This window comes from Gorilla gorilla, chromosome 1 (genome assembly GCF_029281585.2).
Source record: "Gorilla gorilla gorilla isolate KB3781 chromosome 1, NHGRI_mGorGor1-v2.1_pri, whole genome shotgun sequence".
Taxonomy (NCBI): Eukaryota; Metazoa; Chordata; class Mammalia; order Primates; family Hominidae; genus Gorilla; species Gorilla gorilla.
In genome coordinates this window covers 213,397,189-213,423,888 of record NC_073224.2, presented here as the reverse complement: position 1 = coordinate 213,423,888, position 26,700 = coordinate 213,397,189, and the positions used below count along the sequence as shown (strand labels likewise).

General features: G+C 52.0%; 1 protein-coding gene and 1 pseudogene across 2 annotated transcripts in view; one reads left to right on the top strand and one right to left on the bottom strand.

The window, feature by feature from the left end:
• Positions 1 to 2,790: 2,790 nt before the first annotated feature.
• On the bottom strand, positions 2,791 to 3,687 carry LOC101128388 (developmental pluripotency-associated protein 2-like; annotated as a pseudogene).
• Positions 3,688 to 12,907: 9,220 nt separating this feature from the next.
• Positions 12,908 to 26,700, top strand: part of RPS6KA1 (ribosomal protein S6 kinase A1) — a 42,015-nt gene continuing 28,222 nt past the window's right edge. The window contains exons 1-2 of one of the 2 annotated variants that reach the window (XM_004025240.5): positions 12,908 to 13,130; positions 20,052 to 20,096. In XM_004025240.5, coding sequence (XP_004025289.1) covers positions 13,068 to 13,130; positions 20,052 to 20,096 — 108 coding nt within the window. In that variant the 5' untranslated portion in view covers positions 12,908 to 13,067. Of the gene's footprint in view, positions 13,131 to 20,051; positions 20,097 to 25,843; positions 26,346 to 26,700 lie in introns of those variants that run through there. The other variant, XM_019013352.3, reaches the window with a different exon arrangement.

The following is a 26,700-nucleotide window of genomic DNA, read 5'->3' as shown; positions in this document are numbered from 1 at the left end:
TTTTGGTAGGAGTTTTAGTGGAGACAGGGTTTCACCATGTTGGCCAGGCTGGTCTCAAACTCCTGACCTCAAGTGATCCATCTGCCTCAGTCTTCCAAAGTGCTGGGATTACAGGCATGAGCCACTGCGCCTGGCCAACTTTCTTTTATTAATTCTTTCTTTTTTTAAAAAGAGACAAAGACTGCCTCTAAATCCACTCTTTCTAATTTTGGCTCCACAAGCTATTTCCAGCCAATGACCCTGGGTAAGTCAGTTCATCTCTTTAAGTCTGTTTTCTCATCTGGAAATGGAAGTAACAATCCCTACCCATGCCTTACCCCTGTGAGGGTTCCATGAAGCAGTGGGGGAGAAGAGTGTTTAGAAAGAGGGGGGCACCTCCCAGGTGGCAGGTGTACACAGATGGCAGGCCTTGACAACAACGGTGATTATGTTCTTCTGAGCTCACAAGCTGTTCCTGGATCCAGGATCTGGGAGAGAGGAAGGGGATCTGGTGGGTGCTAGACTGCAATCACTGAGAGATTTTTTTTCCTTCCAGGAAAAGGCTAGATCCTCTTGGCCAGCAGGCAGGGAACTGATCACCATGACCTAGGCTGCTCTGCTGCTGTATCAGAGCCTGGCTGGATAGAGAACTTCTCTTCCAGGAGAAGGCGGCCAAGGAGCAGGGTACAAAGAAACACTGAAACCAGCTGGTTCTTGTCCTGGGAAGCACCCGGAAAAGAGCTCACCTACTTGTTTAACTGTCTTCCCCAAAGAAAATGTAACTTTTTTTCTTTCTTTTCTTTTCTTTTTCTTTCTTTCTATTTTTTTTTTTTTTTTTTTTTTTTGAGACAGGGCCTCATTCTGTCTCCCAGGCTGGAGTACAGTGCCATAATCATTGCTCAGTGCAGCCTTAACGTCTCAGATTCAAGCTATCCTCCTGCCTCAGCCTCCTGATTAGCCGGTACTACAGGCACAAGGCACCAGGCATTTTTGTATTGTTTGTAGAGATGAGGTCTCACTATGTTGCCCAGGCTGGTCTCAAACTCCTGGGCTCAAGCAAGCCTGCTTCAATCTCCCAAATTGCTGGAATTACAGGCATTAGCCACTGTGTCTAGCCAGATAATGTAACTTTCTAGAGCAGGAGTCAACAAACTTTTTGTGGGGGGAGGGGCTCAAACAGCAGAAATTTATTTCTGACAGTTCTGGAGGTTGGGAAATCCAAAATCAAGGTGCTGCCAAGGTTGATTTCATTCTGAGGACTCTTCCCTTGACTTGTCATCAGCCACCATCTTGCTGTGTGCTCACATGACCACATGACCTCTTCTTTGTGAGTTTGAGAGAGAGGGAGTAAGCTATCTGGTGTCTCTTCTTATTAGGGCACTGTCTTAGTCCATCTAGGCTACTACAGCAAAATACTTTACAGTGGGCAATTTGTCAAAGACAGAAATCTCTCTGAGTTCTGGAGGCTAGGAAGTCCAGGATCAAAGCTCCAGGAGATTTGGTGTCTAGTGATGGCCAGTTCCTCATACAGAGCACTTTCTATGTGTCCTCACATGGCAGAAAGGCAAGGCAGCTCTCTGGTGCCTCTTTTTTTTTTTTTTTTTTTTTTTTTTTTTTAAGACAGAGTTTCCCTCTTTTTGCCCAGGTGATCCGCCTGCCTTAGCCTCCCAAAGTGCTAGGATTACAGGCGTGAGCCACCGCTCTGGTGCCTCTTTTTTTTTTTTTAATTATACTTTAAATTCTGTGCTACATGTGCAGAACATGCAGGTTTGTTACATAGGTATACACATGCCATGGTGGTTTGCTGCGCCCATCAACCCGTCATCTACATTAGGTATTTCTCCTAATGCTGTCCCTCTCCTAACCCCTCACCCCCTGAACAAACCTTTTTTGAAAGAGCCAGCTAGTAAATATTTTAGGCTTTTCAGGCCATATGGTCTCTGTTGCAGCTACTCAACTCTGCTGTTGTAGTGAGAAAGCAGCCATAGACGATACGTAAACGGAGCGTGGCTGTGTTCCAATAAAACTTTATTTATGGATACTACAATATGAATTTCATATAACTTTCACATGTCATGAAATATTCTTCTTTTGACTTTCAAAATGATTTAAAAATCTAAAACCCATTCTTAGCTTGCAAGGATACAAACACAGTAGGCCAGATTTATCATGTGGGCCAGTTTGTGCGCCTCTATCCTAGAAGGCAGAGACTCTCTTCTCCTCTGCTGTATTCCTAGTGCCTAGAACAGTGCCTGGCATGTAGCTGGTGCTCAGTAACTATTTGTTGGTGATCAGCTGCTCCCTCTTCTGCCCCTTTTAACTCCAATTCCCTTCCCAACTCTTCCTGTTACTGTGTCACCTCTGCTGTCACCTCCTGTCCTCTCTAATGTCAGCAACCAAAGTTGGCCTCACCCCCAGGCCAGGTCAGTGGTACCGCTCTGTGGAGGAGCTCACTGCCTAATTCTCTGCCTTGCTCTCCTTGACCCTCTGCAGTCCTGGACCATCCCACCTGCATGCTTCTGTTCCTCCTCTTCCTCTCTGACCACTCCCTCTCTTTTTTTTTTTTTTTTTTTTGCCGATTGCAGTGACTTTATTTTAAAGGGTTTTCAGACTTACAGACAGGGGCTTTTTAGATGGGGCTGTGTCACTATCAACCATCTTCACTGTGGAGTCCTAGTCACTATGATTTTTGTTTTGTATATCACAAAGATTCATTCAAATTGTCTCCTCTTCTATTCCTTCATAATAGGTTTACATGGTCCGAAAGTACATCCCTCCTTCTCTAATACATTTCATTCAAATAGATGGTTGCTACTTCTCTATTGTCATTAATCTTTTCATCATCTTCTTATTCCTCTTAGCACAGTTGGGGCATAACATATTATCTTCTGTGCCTGGGGATGGGAAAATGCAGGCAGGTAACAAGAAGAGAGAAATCATCCTCCTGTGAATGGTAGGCACTCAGGCCTGACCTGCATGAAACTGCAGGCATACTCAACCCTTTGTGTCTGCCGAGAGAAGTCTGCCATAGACCACACACCACCTGACACCAGAGGCTTGCATCAAAAAGGCCTCAAGAGAAACAGGAATGGAACTTGAATTCACAGCCTCAGGCTCAACAGCTCTTGCAGCAATTCCTGCCCTTGATGCCAACATGGCTCCCTGCGCTGAAGTTATCACTTCGACTGTATTAGTCTCTTCTGCTCTTTCATTCATCTCATAAGTTTTCTGAAGCCTTGCTCTCTTGGTCACTGCCTTGTGTTTCCTTGAACACCACTGTAATCTGGTCTCTTGTGACATTTCAGGCATATCTTGCTGTTGTTCAGGGTAAGCATGCCTATGGACCCTCAGATAAACTTCTATTTTCTTGCCATTAGTACTCAAACTGAGTTGTTGGCACCAGTCCCGCAAAGTGTCCCAACACACCTTATTAATGGGAGGCAAAATGGTCGGCAAGGGAAGAGCTGGTATTTTGCATCTAGCTTTTTGTGGAGCTGTAAATAGTTAATTTGTTTGAAGTAGATGACCTTGATTGTATTTCATAGGTTTCTCCGGTTTGACATCAGAAGTTGAAGAAACACTTGGTTCCATTTGTTCCATATTTGGGTCATCTTTAACTGGCAGCAATGTCAAAATCACACTTTCCTCATCAGCTACTTCCCCCTCAAAGAAATTCTTCTTGCTGCTATCCAAATTTGAGTCTGACATTTTCAGCAACACCCCTGTCTTGTCCATTCGGTGATACGTTTTTTTTTAAATTAGGCCTGGCAAGAGGGCTCATGCCTGTAATCCCAGTGCTCTCGGAGGCCCAGGCGGGCAGATCACTTGAGTCCAGGAGTTCGAGATCAGCCTGGGAAACATGGTGAGACCCCAGTCTCTGGGACTACAGGCGTGTACCACCACACCTGGCTAATTTTGTATTTTTAGTAGAGACGGGTTTCACCAGGCTTGACCACTCCCTCTTTGGCTTCATTCTCTACCAGCCCCTGACCACAGTCAGGGGAGTCCCTCCAGGCTGAGGCCTCATGTCTTCGCTCCACACAAGTGCAGAACCCACTCAGTGAACCCCAGGCCCCAATCTCTGGCTCTCTCCCTTCTTTGCAGGGGGAAGAATTTGGAGGGAAGGAAGGAAGTCTGTGATTGTCACCTACCATTTCTTTTCTTCTTCTTTTTTTTTTTTTTTTTTGAGACAGAGTCTCACTCTGTTGCCCAGGCTGGAGTGCAGTGGCACGATCTCGGCTCACCACAAGCTCTGCCTTCCAGGTTCATGCCATTCTCCTACCTCAGCCTCCCGAGTAGCTGGGACTACAGGAGCCCACCACCACGCCCGGCTAATTTTTTGTATTTTTAGTAGAGACGGGGTTTCACCATGTTAGCCAGGATGGTCTCGATCTCCTGACCTCGTGATCTGTCTGCCTTGGCCTCCCAAAGTGCTGGGATTACAGGCGTGAGCCACCACGCCCAGCTGTCACCTACCATTTCTATGGAGCACCTATCGTGTGCCAGGTGCCACACAGGTATTTTATTGCCTGATCTCACTTAATACTCATAGCCACCTCTAGTTTTCTAAGGCACAAACTGAGGCTCAGAGGGGTTAACTGAAATACTCAAAGTCACACAGCTAGGAGGTAGCCAGACCGGGATTAAGCCCAGGTTGGTGTGGCTCCATTCACAAGTACATTTTGAGGGCCTACAATATATCAAATGTATCCAGAGAAACAGCAGTAAACAGACAAGTCCTGCCTCATGGAGCTTTGTTCTAGTGGGAGAAACAAACAGGTAAATAAACAACAGGATTGCTAGTAAAGAGCATGCCATGAAAAATAAAAAGATAAAGTAGGTTATATAGCTGATGGAGAGCTTTTTTTTTTCTTTTTCTTCAGACAGTCTCGCTTTGTCACCCAGGCTGGAGTGCAATGGCGCAATCTCGGCTCATTGCAACCTCTGCCTCCTGGGTTCAAGTGATTCTCCTGCCTCTGCCTCCCAGGAAGCTGGGATAACAGGCATGCGTGCCACCATGCCTGGCTGATTTTTGTAGTTTTAGTAGAGACAGGGTTTCACCATGTTGGCCAGGCTGGTCTCAAACTCCTGATCTCAAGTGATCCACCCGCCTCAGCCTCCCAAAATGCTGGGATTATAAGCGTGAGCCACTGCGCCCGGCCAAGGGGAACTATTTTAGGTAAGATAAGAAAAGGAAAGTCCTCTCCGGGAGGTGACATTTGAGCAGAGGTGTGAATGAAGTAAGAGAGTGAACCCTGAGAAATGGAGAAAGAATGTTCCAGGTGGAGGGCATAGCAGGAGCAGAGCCTGACAGGAGCATACCAGGCATGTCCAGTGATCCGCAAAGATACCTGGTGGCTGGAGAGCGGCGAACGAGGGACAGAGTGGTAGGAGAGAGTGCCCCACGGAGTGGGCCGGGGCCTGGGGGGTTCACAGACTTGGCCAAGACTTCGGATTTGTTTGAAGTGTGATGGGGGAGGCGCAGGAGGATTTCAAGCAGAAGGATGACACCATTCCCATCCCTCAGATGAGGGATGAGACAGACAAGAGACTCTGCCCCCTCCATCACTCCATCACTGCTCCATCACTGCCACCCACTGTGTGCACACTGAGCTCTCCTGGACCCCTTTCTGAACTTAGCATAGTGAAGTGATCAAGAGCACTGGCTTTCAGGTCTGAGAGAAGTGGGTTCCCAGCCCAGCTGCAATACTTACTGGCTGTCTGACCATGGGCAATCCTGTCCCTCTCTAAGCCTCAGTTTTCTCATCTGGAAAATGGGACAATAATTTTTGTCTCATGGCATTGTATCATTGGGGTGATCTGATGAGCTCTTACTTGTAAAACACTCAGCTCCAGGCAGGCTACATAGGGCTCTCTCAATAAGCACTCATAGTTTGTTACTATTATTTTTTAAATTTTTTTGAGACAGGAGCTTGCTCTTTTGCCCAGGCTGGAGGGCAATGGCTCAATCATAGCTCACTGCAACCTCAAACTCCTGGGCTCAAGCTATGCTCTGACCTCAGCCTCCAAGTAGCTAGGACTATGAGTGCATGCCACCATGCCTGGCTAATGCTTTTATTTTTAGTAGAAATGGGATCTTGCTATGTTGCCGAGGCTGGCCTCAAACTCCTGGGCTCAGGCAATCCTCTTGGCTCAGCCTCCCAAAGTGCTGAGATTACAGGCATGAGCCACCGCACCCCACTTGTGATTATTATTATTTAAAGTTTCAGCTCTGTTCTGGCACTTTGTAATCGCTCATTAAAGGTAACTATCATTGTGATTATTCTCCTCATCCTGTTCCACCTGTTAAAGACACATTAGCCAGGAACCCCCTTTACTGAGAGGCCAAGAAAGAATAATGATGACAGACCCTCTCCCCAGGGCAGGTCCTTTCCAGAACCTCTGCTCTTGAACATTATAGAAAAACCTCAGCCGGGCGCGGTGGCTCACGCCTGTAATCCCAGCACTTTGGGAGGCTGAGGCGGGCAGATCACGAGGTCAGGAGATCGAGACCATCCTGGCTAACATGGTGAAACCCTGTCTCTACTAAACATACAAAAAATTAGCTGGGTGTGGTGGCAGGTGCCTGTAGTCCCAGCTACTCGGGAGGCTGAGGCAGGAGAATAGCTTGAACCTGGGAGGCGGAGGTTGCAGTGAGCCAAGATCGCGCCACTGCCCTCCAGCCTGGTGACAGGGAGAGACTCCGTCTCAAACAAAGAAAAAAAAAAGAAAAAGAAAAACCTCCCAGGCTTCAGCAGAGGGACCCAAAACCCGGCCCTCAGCCCCTGTCAGTTTAGCCCCCTGCTCCTTGCCAGAACTGCCTCTTTGACAGGGCGCAGAGTGGTAGCCTCACTTGTGTCTAGCAAAGCCCTTTCACACTCACAAGTCACTCATTTAACAAACATCTCAATGCCAGGCGAAACCCCGTCTCTACAAAAATCTTTTAAAAATAAAAAATAAAAAAAAATAGCTGAGTAGTGGTGCATGCCTATAGTCCCAGCTACTTGGGAGGCTGAGGTGGGAGAATTGCTGGAGCCCAGGATGTTGAGGCTGCAGTAAGCCATGATTGCACCACTGGACTCTAGCTTGGGCAACAAAACAAGACCCTGTCTCAAAAAAAAAAAAAAAGCTAGAATTTATCCATCACTCAGAGTGTAGCATTTCAGAGCATGAGATTAGGTTGCCTGGGTCTGAGTTGCAAATTTACCATTGCATAGCTGGGTGATGTTGGACATGTCATTCATTTAGTCTTTTTGAGTACCTGTGTGCCAGGCAGTGTGTCAGGTGTCAGGAAGACAATGAAGAGCCAACAAGACCCAACAGCTGCCCTCTCACAGTTTACAGTCTAATTTAAAAGCCAGATGTAGGCCGGGGGCAGTGGCTCACGTCTGTAATCCCAGCACTTTGGGAGGCTGCGGTGGGCAAATCACCTGAGGTCAGGAGTTCGAGACCAGCCTGACCAACATGGAGAAACCCAGTCTCTACTAAAAATACGAAAAATCAGCCGGTGTGTGGCGGGCGCCTGTAATCCCAGCTACTCGGGAAACTGAGGCAGGAGAATCGCTTGAACCCAGGAGGCAGAGGTTGCAGTAAGCCAAGATTGTGCCATTGCACTCCAGTCTGGGCAACAAGGGTGAAACTCTGTCTCAAAAAAAAAAAAAAAAAAAAAAAAGCCAGATGTTAATCAAATAGTCACATAAACAAATGTAAAAAAGTACAACTTTGAGAAGCACTGTCAAGTATTGATTGCTATGGGTATGAGTACTACGGAGGTGAGGGAAAATGTCCTGGAGGAAGTGATGTAGAGCTGAGCTGGCTTGAAGAACAAAGAAGACTGTTTCAAGTACAAGGAGTGGCATGTGCAAAAGCCCTGTGGCAGAACTGAAGGAAAGCCAGTGTGGCTGGAGCCAGGAGAGAGGTGGAGCACGCTTTTGTGCACTGAAACTGCAGCAGCTGCACCTGTGGGCTACAGTTTGTTCTGCACAGCTCTCTGATGAGTGACTGCTATGCCTACTCCAGAGATGGGCAAGCTGACCCCTGGAGAAGCTCTTAAGGTAGAGTCCAGATGTCCTCTGGGCTCCCCTCTTACCAGCATGACCCACTCATGGGAGAGGGGACACAGGAAGTGAAGCTTATTCATAAAAGGTTGAAAGCACAACCAATGAATCAGTCCTTAAGTGAGAGGATGCTCTTGATAGGGAGATTACTTTGAGAGGGAGAAGAAAGAGGGTCAGGGACCCAGGGAGGGACAAAGCTGAAGGTAGAACCACTCCTGCTTTCCCTCACCTCCTCTATTCCTGCCATCCACCCCACCTCTCTGGCCCAGCCCCTGACCCTCATCCTGTGGGTCTCAGTGTCTCTCTTCCTAACTTAAATGTGGCTGACTGCAAGCCAGGTATCTGGCAGCTATGTGCGATCTGTTCCAATTCCTGAGTACAATTACTAGATCTAGCAAACCAAAATACATGATACCCAATTTGAATTTCAGATAAACAACACATACACTTTTAGTCAAAATACGTTCAAGTATAACAGCTCAAACCGGGAGCAGCAAGAGCTGGGGCATCACAACCTGCTTCCAGGTAACTGAACTGGACGATCCCCACACTGATGTAAATAATGGCTGCCAACTCTGGTCCAGGCTGCAGTCTGTTTTGTCCTCACCTTTTCTCATCAGGGAGGTGGAGACTATGTGAACAAAAGAACACACTCTGCGCTGGGCGCAGTGGCTCACGCCTGTAATCCTAGCACTTTGGGAGGTCGATGGTGGCAGATCACCTGAGGTCAGAAGTTCAAGACCAGCCTGGTCAACATGGTGAAACCCTGTCTCTACTGAAAATACAAAAAATTAGCTGGACATCGTGGTGGGCACCTGTAATCTCAGCTACTCGAGAGGCTGAGGCAGAAGGAGAATGGCTTGAACCCGGGAGGTAGAGGTTCCAGTGGGCTGAGATGGTACCATTGCACTCCAGCCTGGGCAACAAGAGTGAAACTCTCTCTAAAAAATAAATAAATAACACATTCTGGAGCCAGACTGTCAGGTTGTCTCTCAGCTCTGCCATTTTTCAGTCCTGTGGGTTTTTTTTTTTTTTTTTTGAGTTGGAGTTTCCCTCTTGTTGCCCAGGCTGGAGTGCAATGGCACAGTCTCAGCTCACTAAAACCTCCACCTCCCAGGTTCAAGTGATTCTCCTGCATCAGCCTCCTGAGTTGCTGAGATTACATGCACCCGCCACCACGCCCAGCTACTGTATTTTTTCTTTTTTTTTTTTGTATTTTTAGGAGAGACAGGATTTCACCATGTTGGCCAGGCTGGTCTCGAACTCCTGACCTCAGGTGATCCACCCACCTTGGCCTCCCAAAAGTGCTGGGATTACAGGCGTGAGCCACCGCGCCTGGCTGCAGTCCTGTGGCCTTGGAGGGACCCAAGTAATGGGATGCTTACTTTCTCTGCCTTCAGTTTCCTCATCTGTACACTGGAGAGAATAATAGCACATAACACATAAGATTACAAGGACTACCTTAGTTTATGCAGGTAAAAAATGCATAGAACAGTGCCTGGTCCATAGTAAGTGCTATGTTAGTGTTAGCTGTCATTATTTATTTAGTTACACCACAATGAATGTAAACTCCATAAAGGCAAATACTTTATTTATTATGTACTTTATTATTTATTTTTTAGCAATGGGGTGTCACTCTGTCGCCCAAGCTGGAATACAATAGTGTGATCATAGCTCACTAGAGTCTCGAATTCCTGAGCTCAATGGATCATTCTACCTCAGCCTCCTGAGTAGCTAGGATTACAGGTACCCAGCTAAGGACTTTAATTTATTCATTGCTATATTCTCAGCATCTAGTAGAAAGCCTGAGCCACATCCCCTGGTGTGCTGAGGCAAGAGGATTGCTTGAGGCCAGGAGTTCAAGGCTGTAGTGTGCTATGGTTGCGTCTATGAATAGCCACTGCACTCCAGCCTGGGCAACATAGCGAGACCCCATCTTTACAAATAATAATAATAGGCCAGGCGCAGTGGCTTATGCCTGTAATCCCAGCACTTTAGGAGGCCAAGACGAGCAGATCATGTGGTTAGGAGATTGAGAGCATACTGGCCAACATGGTGAAACCTCGTCTCTACTAAAAAATATATATATAAAATTAGCCAGGTGTGGTGGCACACGCCTATACAAAAATTAGCCAGGTGTGGTGGCACATGCCTATAGTCCCAGCTACTTGGGAGGCTGAGGCAGGAGAATCGTTTGAACCCGGGAGGCGGAGGTTGCAGTGAGCCGAGATCAGGCTACTGAACTGCACTCCAGCCTGGGCGACAGAGTGAGACTCCATCTCAAAATAATAATAATAATAATAAGAAGAAGGCTTGGCTTACAATACATGCTCAGAAAGAGGGTCTAGTGTGTAATATATAGCCATAAATAAGCCAGGTGTGGTGGCTGTAATTCCAGCATTTTGGGAGGCTGGAGGATCGCTTGAGGCCAGGAGTTTAAGACCAGCCTGGGCGAGATAGTGAGACCCCATCTCTACAAAAACAAAACATATAAAAAATTAGCTGGGGACCTGGCACAGTGGCTCACGCCTATAATCCCAGCACTTTGGGAGGCCAAGATGGGCAGACCATGAGGTCAGGAGATTGAGACCATCCCGGCTAATACAGTGAAACCCCGTCTCTACTGAAAATACAAAACGTTAGCCAAGCGTGGTGGCACGCACCTGTAGTCCCAGCTACTCGGGAGGCTGAGGCAGGAGAATTGCTTGAACCTGGGAGGTGGAGTTTGCAGTGAGCTGAGATTGAGCCACTGCACTCCAGCCTGTTGACAGAGCAAGACTCTGTCTCAAAAGAAAAGAAAAAAAATTAGCTGGGCATGGTGGCACACACCTGAAGTGCCAGCTACTTGTGGGAGGTGGGAGGATCACCTGAGCCCAGAAGTTCAAGGCTGCAGTGAACTATGATTTTACCACTGCACTGTAGCCTAGGCAACAGAGCGAGACTCCGTCTCTAAAAAACAAATTAAAAATATATAGCTGTAAATTTATTGAATTAAAATGAATCTTGTCCTATATACCTGAAAGATTGAGATTATAATTCCCATTTTACAGATGGAGAAATTGAGGTTTAGAGGCATAAAATGAGTTTCCCCGTGTTAAGAAGGTAGCAGAGCTGGAATTCAAACCCAGAATTGTTGGGTTCCAAAGTCCTTTCACTCAAAATTCAGTTCAACAGCTGAGGTCCCACCCTGGGAAAGCCATGGAAAAGGGGGAGCACGTGGATTCTGGAGAAATCCTTATCCACTTTGATTTTTTTTTTTTTTTTTTTTTTTTTTGAGATGGAGTCTCGCTCTGTCGCCCAGGCTGGAGTGCAGTGGGGGCTATCTCGGCTTACTGCAAGCTCCGCCTCCCGGGTTCACACCATTCTCCTGCCTAAGCCTCCCGAGTAGCTGGGACTACAGGCGCCTACCACCACGCCCTACTAATTTTTTGTATTTTTAGTAGAGACAGGGTTTCATCATGTTAGCCAGGATGGTTTCGATCTGCTGACCTCGTGATCCGCCCCCCTCGGCCTCCCAAAGTGCTGGGATTACAGGCGTGACACTTTGATTTTTTTAAGCCCTAGTCTGTTCTCAACCTCTTGTGTGACCTTGGGTAAGTCACTTCATCTTTCCGAGCCTGTTTCAGGATTTGTAAACTAGGTGGTGGTAATCATTCAAGGAAATCACATGGCTCGCAGGAAGCTTTTGATAAACATTCCTTCCCATTCCCCTGCCTTAGAACAGCTTTGCAAGTAACTGACCAGTCTTCCTGTGAAACCAGCAAGCTTGTCCCTCCAGCAAGCTCACTCCTCACATGTGAATACATCTCAGCACACCCGGACCCCTAAGGCTCTTTAGGTGGAGGCTGAATCTCTCTGCGGGAACCAGTCTCCCTGGCCTTTCACTCCAAGTCCCACCAAGCCTCGGTTCATCCTGGGAGCCTGGTCCCTCCTCAGAGAGTCGCAAACCCAAACCAGTCCAGAGCTGGGGCTGCAGGTGACTCCAGGGAGACCTGGCCTGAAAGGACCCCCTTCAAGTGACAGGGCAGAGCACAGATTGCAAAAACGCATATTAAGAAATCACTCTTGGCCGGGCGCGGTGGCTCATGCCTGTAAACCCAGCACTTTGGGAGGCCAAGGCGGGAGGATCACTTGAGCCGGGGAGTCAGAGACTAGCCTAGGTAACAAAGCGAAACTTCGCGTCTCTCTCTCTCTCACTATATACATACATACATACATATATGTGCATATATATATTTATTTATACATATTTATTTATATATGTAATATTTATATACATTATGTAAAATCAATCGATCAATCAATCACTCTGTGGTGGCACTATGGGTCCTGATGGTGGTAACAACTGCTGATGCCCATCTTGGCCTGGGGCACTGAGATCGCCCGGAGATCACAGTGTTAGCTTCAGTGCGGGGTAGAAATTAGAGGATAGGGGATCTCTAGGGCTTGGTGAGTTGAGGGCCTAAGGGGAGTGGGTCTCAGGCTCCTTCCAAGCCTCAGCCTAGATCAGGCCCAGGAACCCAGTGTGAATGTGTGTGCTGGGGGCGGGGATAGGGTGCTTCTCTCCCTTTGGAAGGAGAAGGAACATCTGGGCTGGGATTCCAAAAGAGCTGAGCGGGGGAAAACGGTGGCCCTGGTGTGGTGTGTCCAGGGGTACACCACTGGAAGGGAAGGAGCCAGCAGGGCCTCTCGGGCGGAGCCGAGCGCGGGCCGGGGGCTCGCGGCAGGGGCGGGGCCGGCCCTCGGGGCGCGGCGGGGGCGGGGGTCCGCGCTGGGAATGCCGCGCCGCGGGGGCTGGGGCGGGGCTTCTCCGGCTCCGCCCCCGCGCAGGTAGCCAATGGGCGCGGCGGCGCCGGGTGACGGAGGGAGCCGAAGTGCTAGTGCCGCGGCGGCGGCGGCGGACGGCCCAGCCGGAGCGCGAGGGGCTCGCGGGGGCGCGGCGGTTCGGGTCGCAGAGCCAGGGACCCCAGGACCCGGGAGGCGGCGCAGCCGGGGCCGCCGGAGGAGCGCGGGTGACCCGGCGGCGGCGCGATGCCGCTCGCCCAGCTCAAGGAGCCCTGGCCGCTCATGGAGCTAGTGCCGCTGGACCCGGAGGTGAGTGAGCGGGGCGGGGGACGGGCGCCCGCGGCCGGCGAGCCCGGATCCTCACAGGGGCGGGGCGGCCCGAAACGCCGCTGCAGTCCGGCGGGCGCCCGCGAGGGCGCGAGTGCCCTCCGATCTCTTGCCCACTGTCCGGCTCCACCCCCCTATGCCCGGGTGTGCGTGTGCGAGGGACAGTTCCGCCAAGCGCCGACTACCTCCCCGCCATAGCCAGGAGAGGGGATCCTATGGGGCGCTGAGATCTGGTCGCCTTCACCCCACACCTAGGACCTGTCCCGGCATCTGTCCAGAGCTGTCGGAGCTTCCTCCATTAATGCAGACGGGGAGATCTTCAGTGCCAGATGTCTGGGATTCTACCAGAGACAGGGGTTATGGGACCCCCACTTCTCCCAGGGCCCTCCGCCAAGAGCTCCCTGCTTCTGGCTTCACCGCTGCTGAGCCTAGAAAGATTGCTCCTCTTGACCCCTGGCGGATGCGGAGTGTGGGATGGCACCACCCGTCTGGGGCTGGAACTCCTGGTTTTCTTTGCCCTGAGGCTAGGGCCAGAGGACACCTGTGTCCCCTACCCCAGGCTGTGGAGACGAGAGTGGGGAAGAGCCCTTAGACCTTGTGAAGATGATTCCTGGCAGGGCGTGGGGGGACCCTGGTGCCTGCCTCCCTTCTTATGCCCCTTCCGGTAGGAAGGGCTGGGCCCTTGGGGAGTTTGGCTTCTGCCAGCCCAGACTCCCCAGACAACCCAGCTCCTTCTCTCTCAGAAGCAGCCCCTGACCTCCCTTGAGGGCTCTGTGGTTCCAGTCCCTAAGCGTGCAGAAGGCCACCTCTTCCTGTGCCTTTTGACCCCAGGGTCAAGGTCAAGCCCCTGAATGAGCTGGTGGAAAACTTCCTCCTTAACCTCTTGCTGGGAAGGAAGCAGGTGATATTCTCCTTCCCAGGTGGTTGTTGGGGGTATGCAGGGAGGGAATGGAGACCTCATTTGAGCCCAGGAGCTGAGATGACTTTCTCCCAGCTTGGGCCTGGAGCCCCTGTCTCAGTCCCCTCCTCTGCCCTCTCTTACCTAGGGCAGCCACCAAGTGTCCTGCCTCTCAGGACCACAGGCTTAGATCAGGGTGAGCACCCAGGGTCCCCAGCCCCCAGGGTGTGCTGCGCCTTTAAAGGGATGGCCGACACTGGCTATTGGAGGGTGGGCGCGGCAGGATTAGGTAACCAACCTGAAGGAGCAATTTGGAGTAAATTGCTCTGGGATTCCTGCCATGGGGATTTTACAGGCACTGCTAGGCTGCTCAGAGGTTCTCTCGCTGACTCACCCTCTGAGGTGAGGAACACTGCCCTCTGCAGCCCCTGTACTGCCACCCCCGTACTAGGACTGGGGCACAAGGTCCTGGGGGTGGTGCTCAGAGGTGGATTCCTTTGCCCAGGCACGCCCCTGGGACCAGGCCTCCAAAGGGGAAGGTAGGGCTGGGAGAGGCTGGGGAGAGACTTTATGCTGATAGGGAGGGTGGACACCCAGGAGCTCGATCCTGGGGCACCACTTCCTGCTTCTCTTTAGGGAATCCTGAGGCAGGGGCCAGCTTCACCAGGGAGCCAGGTTTAACTGGGAAACTCATCTCAGTTTTGAGTTCTGTAACATCTCAGGTCTGTGAGAGGCGAAGACCAGCGGACTTCCTGGGATTGGTGGGGCAGGGGGACGCGATTTCCTCAGGAGCTTCACTCCAGAAACGCTGTGTGATCCTCAGTCAGTCCTCAGCCTGTCTGGGCCTCTGCTTCTCCAGTGGCAAGTGCTAGGTTCTAGCCTCCACTTCCTGGGCCTGAGAGGGTGCAGAGCGCTGGGTACTGTTGTCTGGTCCCCCCTCCCCCACTCCTGGAGGTGCCAGGCGACTGGGTGTTATTGTTTGGGTAACAGGAGCCACAGGGCAGCCACGGTGCAGGTTGGGCTGTTCTCACTGGAGAACAGGGCCTCGCTGTTCTTAGCCCAGGTGGCATGTAAGCGATACAGCCGCCTGACCTGCACGTACAGGCACCACCGCTGCTGGCAGCTCCTAGCCAGGAAGGAGGCAGGTGAGGGGCTGGTGGGGGACTTTTCACAGGGACCTAGGATCTGGACTGCCCTGCCCTCCCATAATGCTGCTGAAAATGGGCCGCTGGGAGGCAGGGCCTGGCCCAGGGTGCAGCCCAGGTGGAGTAATCTATGGGAAGCGTGGGTGAGGATTCTGCCTGGGCCTCGCTTAGCCCTGTTGAAAGCAGTAGCCTTGTCCCCAGGCCCAGTTCTGCCACGTACAGAGCTTTACTATGTGCCACCCATTCTGCCTTACGAATGTCACCCCATTTTAATTCTCACAACAGCTTCTCAAGATAGGGATTATTACCCCTGTTTTCAGATGGGACAACTGAAAACTCAGGCTTATGTGTTAATATCAGAGCCAGGATTGGAACCAAGATCTCTCTCTTCCACCAAGTGGGAGAGAGGCTCAGGGATGGGGAAGGGCTGGAGCCACACTAGCCCAGGTGGAAGGTGCTCCAAGAGAGGCTCCGGATGTTGGCGGACTCTCCTTATCCTGCAGGGCCCTTGTCCAGTCTTTGCCGAGGGCTGGCAGTGCCAGCCAGCCCTGGCACCTGGCCCCCAGCCTCCAGCAGTGAGCAGGGCTGCCAATGCTGGGCTCAGAACCCAGCTCCTGGGGCTGCTTCCTGCCTGTGGGGCACGTGCTGTCCTTCTCCATCTGCTGCCCAGCTTCTCCAGACGCTGCCCTGGGCCCCTCTTTCTAAGACAGAGTTGCTTGGGTGGGAAGGAATGATGCCGGTTGGAACCCATTTCTGACATCTCAGAACTGGGGGCAGTGGTCTGGGGCCCTGGGCATCTGTCCTCATGAGCAGTGCTCTCTGAGGAAGAGGGAGGAGTGTGGGTCTTCAACCTCTAAGAGGCCAAAGGACTCCTAAGACAAAGTCCTTCATTCAGTACTCTGCAAGGTCAGCACCATTGTCCCCATTCAGTCATTTATTTAGCACTTAGGTGATAAGTACTATTTCAAACAACAAAGTGCAGATGTCAGCAAGACACACCTCCCCTCGTGATACAGATGAGGAAACTGAGACTTTATTACTATTATTATTTTTTGAGACATAGTCTTGCTCTGTCACCAGGCTGGAGTGCAGTGGTGTGATCTCGGCTCACTGCAACCTCCACCTCCTGGGTTCAAGTGATTCTCCTGCTTCAGCCTCCCGAGTAGCTGGGACTACAGGCCCGTGTCACCATGCCCAGCTAATTTTTGTATTTTTAGTAGAGTCAGGTTTTCACCATGTTGACCAGGATGGTCTCGATCTCTTGACCTCGTGATCCGCCCGCCTCAGCCTCCCAAAGTGCTGGGATTACAGGCATGAGCCACTGCGCCTGGCCGAAACTGAGACTTTAAAAAGTGATATGAGGCCACGCGTGGTGGCTCATGCCTGTAATCCTAGCACTTTGGGAGCCTGAGGCGGGTGGATCACCTGAGGTCAGGAGTTTGAGACCAGCTGGGCCAACATGGCGAAACCCCGCCTCTACTAAAAATACAAAAATTAGCCAGGCGTGGTGGTGCAGCCTATATTCCCAGCTACTTGGGAGGCTGAGGCAGAAGAATTGCTTGAACCCGGGGGGACAGAGGTTGCAGTGAGCCGAGATTGCGCCGCTGCACTCCAGCCTGGGCAAAAGAGTGAAACTGTCTCAAAAAATAAATAAAAATAAAAATAAAAAGTGATATGACAGACCCAAGGGCAGAATAAGTGGCTGGCAGAGCTAGGATTAGTGGCTGTATCTTTGTGGCTGCACAGCTGTGTTCTTTCAAGGATTCCTATGCAGCAGTCAGGCCAGAGGGGCAGATGACCCAGGACCCAGGACCCAGGCTCTGAGTGGGAAGCCAGCACCCCACAACCCCCCTGACCCCCCTACCAGTCTGTTCTCCAGGGCTGCCTGTTCCCTTACTCTTACAGGTTTGGCGTTCCATAAGAATGACACCCAAGCCAGAGATCCAGGGAGTAGAGGCAGCCAGACTGCCTTGGAGGCGGGGGTCCCTAAGTCATCCAGGCCACTGCTCAAGAAACCCACACCTCTAGGTACACCTACCCCTTCCTCCCCACCCTCAGTAGGCTTGCAGCCACGTGACTTTGGGTTATGGTCACATGTATGCCACCTGCCTGCTGAGGGACCTCGGTGAGTCCCTTAACTCTCTGAGCCTCATCTGAAAAATAGGAGTAATAGAACCTGCTCTGGCCTCCTTGCTGTCTTTGCTGGGTTGAACTTTCACTGGATAAACCACATGCTGGACTCTGGCTGGGTGCCAAGGAGTTGATGATGGACAAGCCATGGCCCCTTCCCGAGTTAACCTGCAGCATGCTTAGTGCTATGGGGGTAGAGAGGAGGGAGGAAAGAACATGAGGCTGTGTGGACAGGGGTGACATTTGAATTCAGTCCTGATAAAAGATCAGGAGTTTGCCAAAGTGACAAGGCAGGAAAGGCTTTCTTGGTAGAGGGAGCCACCATACAAATGCTGGGGATATAAAATAGACTGTTTTCAGGGTCTCTGGTTGTTCAGTTTAGCTCAAAAATAGGGCCCAATGATAAGAATGGCTATTGTTTATAGGCCAGTTACATGTCAGGTATATATATTTATAGGCATTATTTCATTTGCTTCTTGCCGCCACCATTGAGGTATGTTACTTTTATCCGCATTTCACAGATGAGGAAACTGAAGCCCCAGTAAATGAACTAACCTTCTAGGGGTCACGCAGGTGGTAGAAGCCAGAATTTGAACCCACAAGGTCAGGTTGCAAAACCTACATTCCTAGTTATTGTGCTGGGCAGTTGAAGATGATGGCCTTGATTTCTATGCTAAGGAGCTGGGACTTGATTCTACAGGCAGTGGAGGTCACAGAGGGGTTTGGGGCCTGGTACATAGAAGGTTCTCAGCAAATGTTGACTGAGTGAGTTGAGTGCAGCAGTTGCACTTGATTTTAGGAATGATGAGGGTTTGGAGTGGGGAAGGCTGTGGGGCAGGGAGCTGGTGGGTAGGCTGTTCTGATCATCTGCAGGAATTATGTCAAGAGTCTAGAATGCTGCGTGAAGTGGAGCTCAGTCTACAAAAGCATCCCTACCACAGCCCGGCCCCTGGGCCCTGACCAACCCATCCCTTCTCTCCAGGCTGCTGAGAGATGACAGTGTGTGTATGGATGTGTGCATGGAGGGGCCTGTAGAACATGTGGCCCCTGGGGAGAGATTAGGGGCATTAAAGGGGCTCAGGGGGCAGGATGCCCTGGGAGTGGCAATGGGGAGCTGTTCCAGGGGCAAGGAGATTATGTAATGGGTAGAGCACAGCTGTGCCTACCCAGCTGTAGCCAAGCAGGGCTACAGCTGCCCCATGGACCCAGCTCCTGGCTCCAAAGTCCAGATCCAGACCTGTTCTAGAGCAGGCCTTCCTAGCTGTTGGGAACCTCCTGTCTGCCTCACCACACTCTCCCTGTTCTAGGAGGGGTGGGGCAATTTCTTTCAGCTTCCAAACGCCCAGATAGGGTAGTTTACTTGCCTCACATCACGCAGGAAACAGATGGGCTGGATTTGACAGACCCCAGCATATTTAATAACCACCTGAGAGTGAAGTCTGCGGGCTGGAAAAGGCAAGACTGACCAGAGGGGGGCTCTGGGCTCTGGGCTGTTTTTCAGCTGACCTTTTTTGAGCACCTCCTGGATTTGGGACCAGATTTTGAATCCCCACTCACCAGTTGTGTGACCATAGGCATCATCACTAGGTCCCCTCAGAGCCTCAGTTTCCTTCTCTGCCACATGGGGCCAGGGCCTACCTCCCAGGGCTGTCATGAGGATTAAATGGTGCCACAGGGGCCAGATGCAGTGGCTCACACCTGTAATCCCAGCACTTTGGGAGGCTGAGGCGGGCGGATCACCTGAGGTCAGGAGTTTGAGACCAGCCTGGCCAACGTGGTGAAACCCCGTGTCTACTAAAAAAAATACAAAAATTAGCCGGGCATGGTGGCGTATGCCTGTAATCCCAGCTACTTGGGAGGCTGAGGCAGGAGAATCGCTTGAACCTGGGAGGCGGAGGTTGCAGTGAGCTGAGATTGCACTACTGCACTCCAGCCTCAGCAACAGAGCAAAACTCTGTCTAAAAAAAAAAAAAAAAAAAAAAAATGGTGCCACAGGTGCGAGGCACTGAGCCCAGTGCCTGCCATGTGGCAGAGGCTTGGAAGAGAGCAGCTGTTAGCACCAAGCCCTCATCTCTGCCCTCGTGGGACTCCCCATTTATTAGGAAGGGCAGGCCTGTGTGTAAATAGTCCCTGCAGTGTGACAAGTGCTACAATGAAGGCTGAAGTGGAGGCAGCAGTCATTCTGCCTGGCAAGGTCAGGGGAGGGGTCCCAGAGTGGGGCAGGGCAAGGATAGCCACCATCTCTGGGTTGCACAGTTTCCCAGACTTTGTCTCCTTCCACCCTTGCAGCAACTCTGGGAAGTCAGTGTAACTACCCTACCCCATGTTACAGATGGGGAAACTGAGTCCTCTCACAGTTGACTAGTTTGTACAAGGTTTGTATCTGGTAGAGCTGGAAGCCACACATGACCCTTCCCTTCTCCCTGGGAGGAGGTGACATTTGAACTAAGTCTTCAGAGATGAAGTGTTTGCCAGGCAGACAGCATGAGGGTCAGAATGCTGGTCCCTGGGAATATTCTGCCTGAGTCATGAGGCGCCATTGCCAGAATACTTGGTCCCTGTGCCCACACCGTGAAAGTGGAGGTGGAGGGACCCACCCAGGACTCCTGCCCTACCACCATGGCCTCCATGGCTATTGGGAGCAGCTAAGGGTGGGGGTGCCCCACAGAGTCTTTCTCCCAAGCGTGTAAGTTCTGACAGTGCTCCCCCAATCTCCTTTCTCTTTTCCAGAATGGACAGACCTCAGGGGAAGAAGCTGGACTTCAGCCGTCCAAGGTGAGGACCAGGGCCAGCACCCTGGGTGAGGGGCTGTGGGGGGTCCTGTTTGCATGGCTTTGGAGGAGGTTGAGGGCTCCAGCCTCTAGCCCCTTTGCCCAGCTCAGCCGTCCTTCTCAGGGCCCACCGAATCCTTGTGGCAACCCTGGGCATAGAAATCACTTGTTCCAACCTTCCTATTTTGTAGGTGAGGCGACTGTGGCCCAGAAAGGGTCAGGAGCAGAATCCAGGCCAGGGCTCTGGTTACCTGTCACCCAGGCCAGGATGCCCCTGTGGTTTATTTACTCATGGAATTTGGGCTGGCTCTAAGGAGTGATGGGAGGGGCTCAGGCCAGCTGTCCTGCTCCTTTTGGTAGAGCTGCGCTTGCCAAGAGCCTGGAAGTGAGCATCTGGGCACGTGAGCTGGAAAGGGGGTGCTGGTGGCCGCTCAAGGCTAACCAGGCCTATTGCCTGGCATGTGGCACTCATGGCATTTCTTAGGGCTTCCACTTCCCAGTGTGAGGGTCATTCCCTCACCCCTGCTATCTCTGCTTCCCCTGGGCCCCTTCCTGTAGCCCCCTAGCCCCTGTTGCTGGTTTTGTGTTTTGCCAAAAGCACCAGGACTAGGTGACAGTGGTGTGACCTTGGGGAGGTTCCTTGTACACTCTGGGCCTTCGCTTTCTCATCTCTATATTGGAAAAGACCACATCCCCTTCACAGGGTGGCTGTGAGGTCACAGGAGATGCTGGCTATGGAGGGTCTTTGGAAGCTGCTTAGGCAGGGACAGAGCATGGTGTTAGAGCAAATCCGGGTTCCAGTCCTGGCTCCATCCCCACCATTTAACCAGAAGCTCTTCTCCCTTCTGAGTCTCAGTTTCCTGAGCTGTAAGTTGGGGAAACAGTGTCTATCTCACAGGAGCAATGTGAAGGACGATGAGGTAGTAACTGCCTGGCACATGGCAGCTTCGGTGCCAGCACCGAAAATGTCCTAGTATATTGCTCAGCTCAGCTTCCTGCCAGTGGCCCCACCTTCCAGACCTAGGTTGGCTTGAACACCAGACCTGCCATAAGCTTGACCTTTGAGATGGATGCAGGATTAGTCCTGATGTTTACCTTGACTCAGCTTCCTAAGATGAGGTGACTGAGCTGGGTAGGATAGGGCAGGTGAGGGAAGTATTCTTGCACCGCTTCTCTGTGGGTTGCTGTGGCAACCTTGGACCAGCAGAGGCCAGTAAATAGTGTGGACTGGGCCCCTTGGTTTAGCTCAGCCCATGTCTGCAGAATCTCCTCCCACAAAGTAGCTACCTCTTGTTGCCTAGTAACAAAATGAAGAACTGTAGGTTCCCAGTGAAGAAACACAGTGTTCAGATCTCAGGGCTGAGGTTCTGGGGGTTGCAGAGGAGCTTGCAGCGTTTAGGGACCTGTGCTGAGTACAGCTTCTCACCTCAAGAACTGGAGGAGCTTACTGGGAGCTGGCAGGAGCTTGCTGAGGCAGGTAACCTTTTGCTCCCAAGCCTATGACTCTTGCTCTAGAGCAGAAGATCCTGGGGTAGGAAGAGAGACAGGGCTGGAGATGGATGGGACATGGAGTCTCGAATGCCACTTAAGGAAGAGAAAGAGCTTAACCTATGCCTAGCATCATACCAGGTGCTTTGCATTTAGTTCTAACTACATCCTTGGAGGTAGATTGTTACTGTCCCCATTTTACAGATGAGAAAATTGAGGTTCAACATCACATAGCTAGTGGGCAATGAAGACAAGTCTTGTTTGGCTTCAAGGTCATTCCTCATAGTCCAGAGAACCCTGAGTGCTGAAGAGGAGGAGCACTGGCTTTCTGTGATTCCAAGTGGGACCAGTCCTGGGCACCTGCTCATCCATCTATTGTCCCAGCCACCAGTGTCCCTAATGCCCACTTCTGGGCTTAATACACCAGGGGGCGCTCAACCTGTGGTCCGGACCTCATCACTTTGTGCAGTGAATGAGCTGGCAATGGGCCACTTTATCCTAATCAGACATTCGGTGCACCCTGTTGTACACAGGAGGGCCTAAAATGAAGTCAATATCCCCCACCCTCCAGAAGCTTCCAATCTTTGGGCAGAGGGTGGAGACAGGAAAGCCGTGTGGTAGGCGCTATGATGGGGCAAGAGCACAGCTGTGAGCACATAGAACCTCTGCTCTGTGCTAGGCCCATGTTGGGCAGAGACGTATACCACCACCTTCCAGGTGCCCACATTTCTCTCCGTAGCATGACGAGATGAGCATGTCCCCGGGAACCCAGCTGATGGCATCTGAGTTCAGGGCTGAGTGTGGACCAGAGACATGGTCATTGCCGTGCATGGCTGAGGAAGAAGAGTTGGGGTGGGCTCTAGGGCACAGGCCATGTTCCCTGCGGAAATGGCATTTGGCTGGGACTCAAAAGGCAGGATTTGGGCAGCTGGAGAAAGAATTGGGCCTTCCAGGTGGCAAAGAGGCAGGGAAGAGAGTCAGGGATTCTGAGTTCAGAATCCTGCGCCTATTTTTTATTTGCCTTGTAACCTTGGGCAAGTCATTTGCCTTGCTGAGGCTCGGGTTCTTTCCTGAAAAATGAAAGGAGAATAAAGCCTATTTCTCAGGGCTACCTGGAAAAGAGAATGTGGTACATATAAATTAAAGTATCTAACAGGGCTTGTGGCACAATGTTGCTGTTTAATGCTTGTTTATTTTATTCATTTCAGGCAGAAAGCGGGATTTGGGATTTGGCTTTTAGCAGCAATAGTGTGGATAGCCATCCAGGGTGAGAGCTCTCTGGATCCCCTCAGCACCTAGGTGCATGTGGTACCCTCAGGCACACTGGGACTCCATTTGCCCTCCCTCCCTTCCTGGGAGTGGACTGGGCATCCCAGGCCCCCTCCCCCAGCTATCTCCGGAGCTGGACCCCTTTGAAGCGCCTGCAGGTCTATTTTGAGAGCTGAGCGTCTCCCCTCCCCTCCTCTCTTCCTGTTTATGAAACCCTGATCCCTCCCGGATCCCTCATGCTCCCCTGGCCAGAGCTTAGGCAGGATGTGACTGTGGACTTCAGGGAGCCTTGGGCAGCCTCAGGTGTTGGGAGGAACTTCCCTTGGCCTGGTCAGAGAAGGCCAGCCACCCTCCTAGTACCTGGGGCCCTGTGGCTGGGCTCTGTCCCTTCAGCCTGCCCAGGGGAGACCCCGCAGCAGTAAGACTAAGTAAACCTGGGAGAAGTTCTGTTTCCAACATCCCCTTGTCTCTGTGGCCCATTTTGCTTCTAGAAACAATCTGAGAGTGGAGCATATTGTTCTAACCTTCATTTTCCAGAGGAGGAAACCGAGGTTCAGACAGGGAAACAGATTTCCCCGGGAGCACCCAGCTAGTGAGTGGCCAGCTCTTCCTGACTTCCCACTCTACCCTCCTGGCCTTAAGCCCCTTGGTCACACAGGTCTTTCTCTACCTGGAGTGTCCTTTTTTCCTCCTTTCTGCCTGGCCAACATTTGTTCATCCTCAGGACCCAGCTGGGCTGCCCCTCTCTGGAAGGTCTTTCTTGACTTCATGCACTGGCAAATAGTCACCACCTCTGGGCACCCACAACACCTTGATTATGGCTGTCTCAGGATAGTTGTGGTTTTTTGGTTTTGTTTTTGTTTTGAGGCAGGGCCTCCCTCTGTTGCCCAGGCTGGAGTGCAGTGGTACAACCACAGCTCACTGTAGCCTTGACCTCCTAGGCTCAAGTGATCCTCCTACCTCAGCTACCAGAGTAGCTGGGACTACAGGCGCACGCCACTATGCCCAGCCAGGAGTTCAACACAAGCCTGGGCAACACAGGGAGACCCATCCTCTACAAAAAAGAAAATTTTTTTTTGAGATGGAGTTTCACTTTTGTTGCCCAGGCTGGAGTGCAATGGCACGATCTTGGCTCACCGCAACCTCCGCCTCCTAGGTTCAAGCGATTCTCCTGCCTCAGCCTCCGTAGTAGCTGGGATTGCAGGCATATGCCACTATGCCCGGCTAATTTCGTATTTTTAGTAGAGACGGGGTTTCTCCATGTTGGTCAGGCTGGTCTCGAACTCCTGACCTCAGGTGATCCGCCCGCCTCGGTCTCCCAAAGTGCTGGGATTACAGGCATGAGCCACCGCACCCGGCCCTCTACAAAAAATTTTTTAAAAATTAGCCAGATGTGGTGGTACGCACTTGTCCTCCCAGCTTACTCCATAGGCTGAGGTGGGAGGATCGCTTGAGCCCAAGAGGCTGCAGTGAACCATGATTATGCCACTGCACTCCAGCCTGGGCAACAGAGTGAGACTCTGTCTCAAAAAAAAAAAAAAAAAAAAAAAGCCGGACACAGTGCCTCACGCCTGTAATCCCAGCACTTTGGGAGGCCGAGGCGGGCAGATCGCCTGAGCTCAGGAGTTTGAGACCACCCTGGGCAACATGATGAAACCCTGTCCCTACTAAAATACAAAAAATTAGCCAGGCATTGTGGAGTGTGCCTGTAGTCCCAGCTACTCGGGAGGCTGAGGTACGAGAATCACTTGAGCCCAGGAGACGGAGGTTGCAGTGAGCTGAGATCTCACCACTGCACTCCAGCCTGGGCAGCAGAGTGAGACTCCCTCTCAAAGAAAAAAAAGGCTGTGTGCATGCAGTAACTGCTCAATCAGTAGGAGGCACACTTACCATCATCTCTCCATGCCAGTCCTGACCTAGTGTTGGAGGCCAGCTCCCCCTCAAGGCTGCCAGGGAGCTGTGGACCCCTCCTCACCTGCCTGGAGGCATGCTGGGAGATGTGTCTGAGGACATCTGTCCCACCTGAGGGAGGGGGTAGCTCCTGGGAGGGCCCTGCAAATGCTGCCAGCTGGGGAAGGGGCTTTTGGTGTCCGTTAGGGCCAGGATTGGCAGGTGGGCTTGGCTACAGCTGGCAGGGTGGGAACCCTAGAGACCACGGATCAGGCCTGGGGGCTCTGGGCTTCTCTTCCAGCTGCCCTGTAGGAGGGAGTAAATAAAGAGGAAGTCCCTATGCGGGGGATGGGGCAGGGACCAAGGGATGTGGGCTGGTGGCTGTCCTCCCCCCGCCCGCCACCAGAGGCCTCAGGGCCCACACAGCCTTCAGCAAAGGCAGTTCTGAGACTGTTTCCTTCCTGTTGCCCCTTCTGGTACCCTGCTGGCCACAGAGGCTCGTGTGGACTAGGCCCTTTGGTTTATCTCAGCCTGTGTCTGGAGAGTCTCCTCCCACAAAGTAGCTACCTTTCTACCTTCTTTGCATCTGAGGGACCAGGGGTTGGTAGGGAGGGTGAGCTTTGGGGCTTCCGAGAGCTGCCCCAGCCTCCAAACCCCTGTCTGAGGAAGCTGGAGAGCAATGAGAGGCTTGGCTGAGGGAGGCATCTTTCACAATCTCCCGGCAGCCATCCACCCGCAGAGACTCTGCAAGGACAGGGAAGGGGAAGTCCGTGTGTGCGTGGGGGCGTGTGTTTCTGCATAGGGGTTGTCTGCGGACAGGGTTTCCGATCATCAGCCTGAGTGTGTGTGTGTGCATGTCAGTTCCTGTGCTGTACTGGTATGAGTGATGAAGTGAGGCCGCGTAGAAAGGGGCTGGGCCTGGTCAACCCCTGCCCCATAGCTGCCTGCTCCTCCTCTCAGACCTCTGTGAGGTCCTTGGTCAGGCTTTCTGCCCGCCTTACCCATCCTGGGGCTTGGGACTGGCAGCCTTCTTCGGGGCAGCTGAGCAGGGCAGGACCCGGGGGGGTGGCCACTGGTGCCTGCTTTCTGGGCTGCCATTGTGGGTGGGCATAGCCATGGGAAGGATGCTATGGAGGGACACAGTATCTAAACTCTGGGCTGGACAGTCAGACAGTGGCCTTCGCCGACTTTTGCCCCACATTCTCTCAGGTCCTCCCCTCACGTGGATGTTTGCGGCTGCTGATATGCCCACTGTGACACTGCGTTATCGCCTTGTGACTTTTGTCTCTGCTCTTGTCTCTCCTCCTTAGAGTCAGAGGACACAGGGAGAGGTGTGCCCCTGGGCCTTCCCTGGGGTCATGGGCTTGGGGTCTGCAGTGTCCCCTCCTCTATAGAGGAGCCTGACCCATCATCTGCCCCTCCTCCCTGCAGAGGGGGAAGTGAGAAGGAGGGGGGCCAGAGACCCTGCCTTCTGGGCCAGGAAGGCTAAAAAAAGCAGAAGTAAGAAGAGTAACGGGGCCCTCTGGCCACCGGCTTGAGCCCCACCATGCAGACCCCAGCAGATTTCCCCAGGGTTGAGAGAGACTTGGTTCCCTGTCCCAGAAAGGTGAGCAGAAGAGTCGCCTGCCTCCAGTGGTGTCTGTCACCATGACTGGGCAAGGAATGGGTTTGGGGGTGGCTCTGTCCCTTGGGATTTCTGGGTGGTTTCCTGCCTCTGTCCCCAGGGAGTGCTCTCAGTCAGAGGCAGACAGATGAGGTGGAGGTTCAGATCTCAGGGTGGGGTGTGCAGGTATTGCTGTGTGGGCTTGGCCCCCTCTTAGTCCCTCTTTGAGCCAGGCTTTCTGCCTGTCCCGCCAGGAGGTTATACTCAGGGGTCTGATTTGACTGCAGCTTTGTGGTGTTTTTGTGGGGCTGTTCCACCCACTCCTCCATCTGTCAGGAAGGGTTAGGTATCTTCCCCT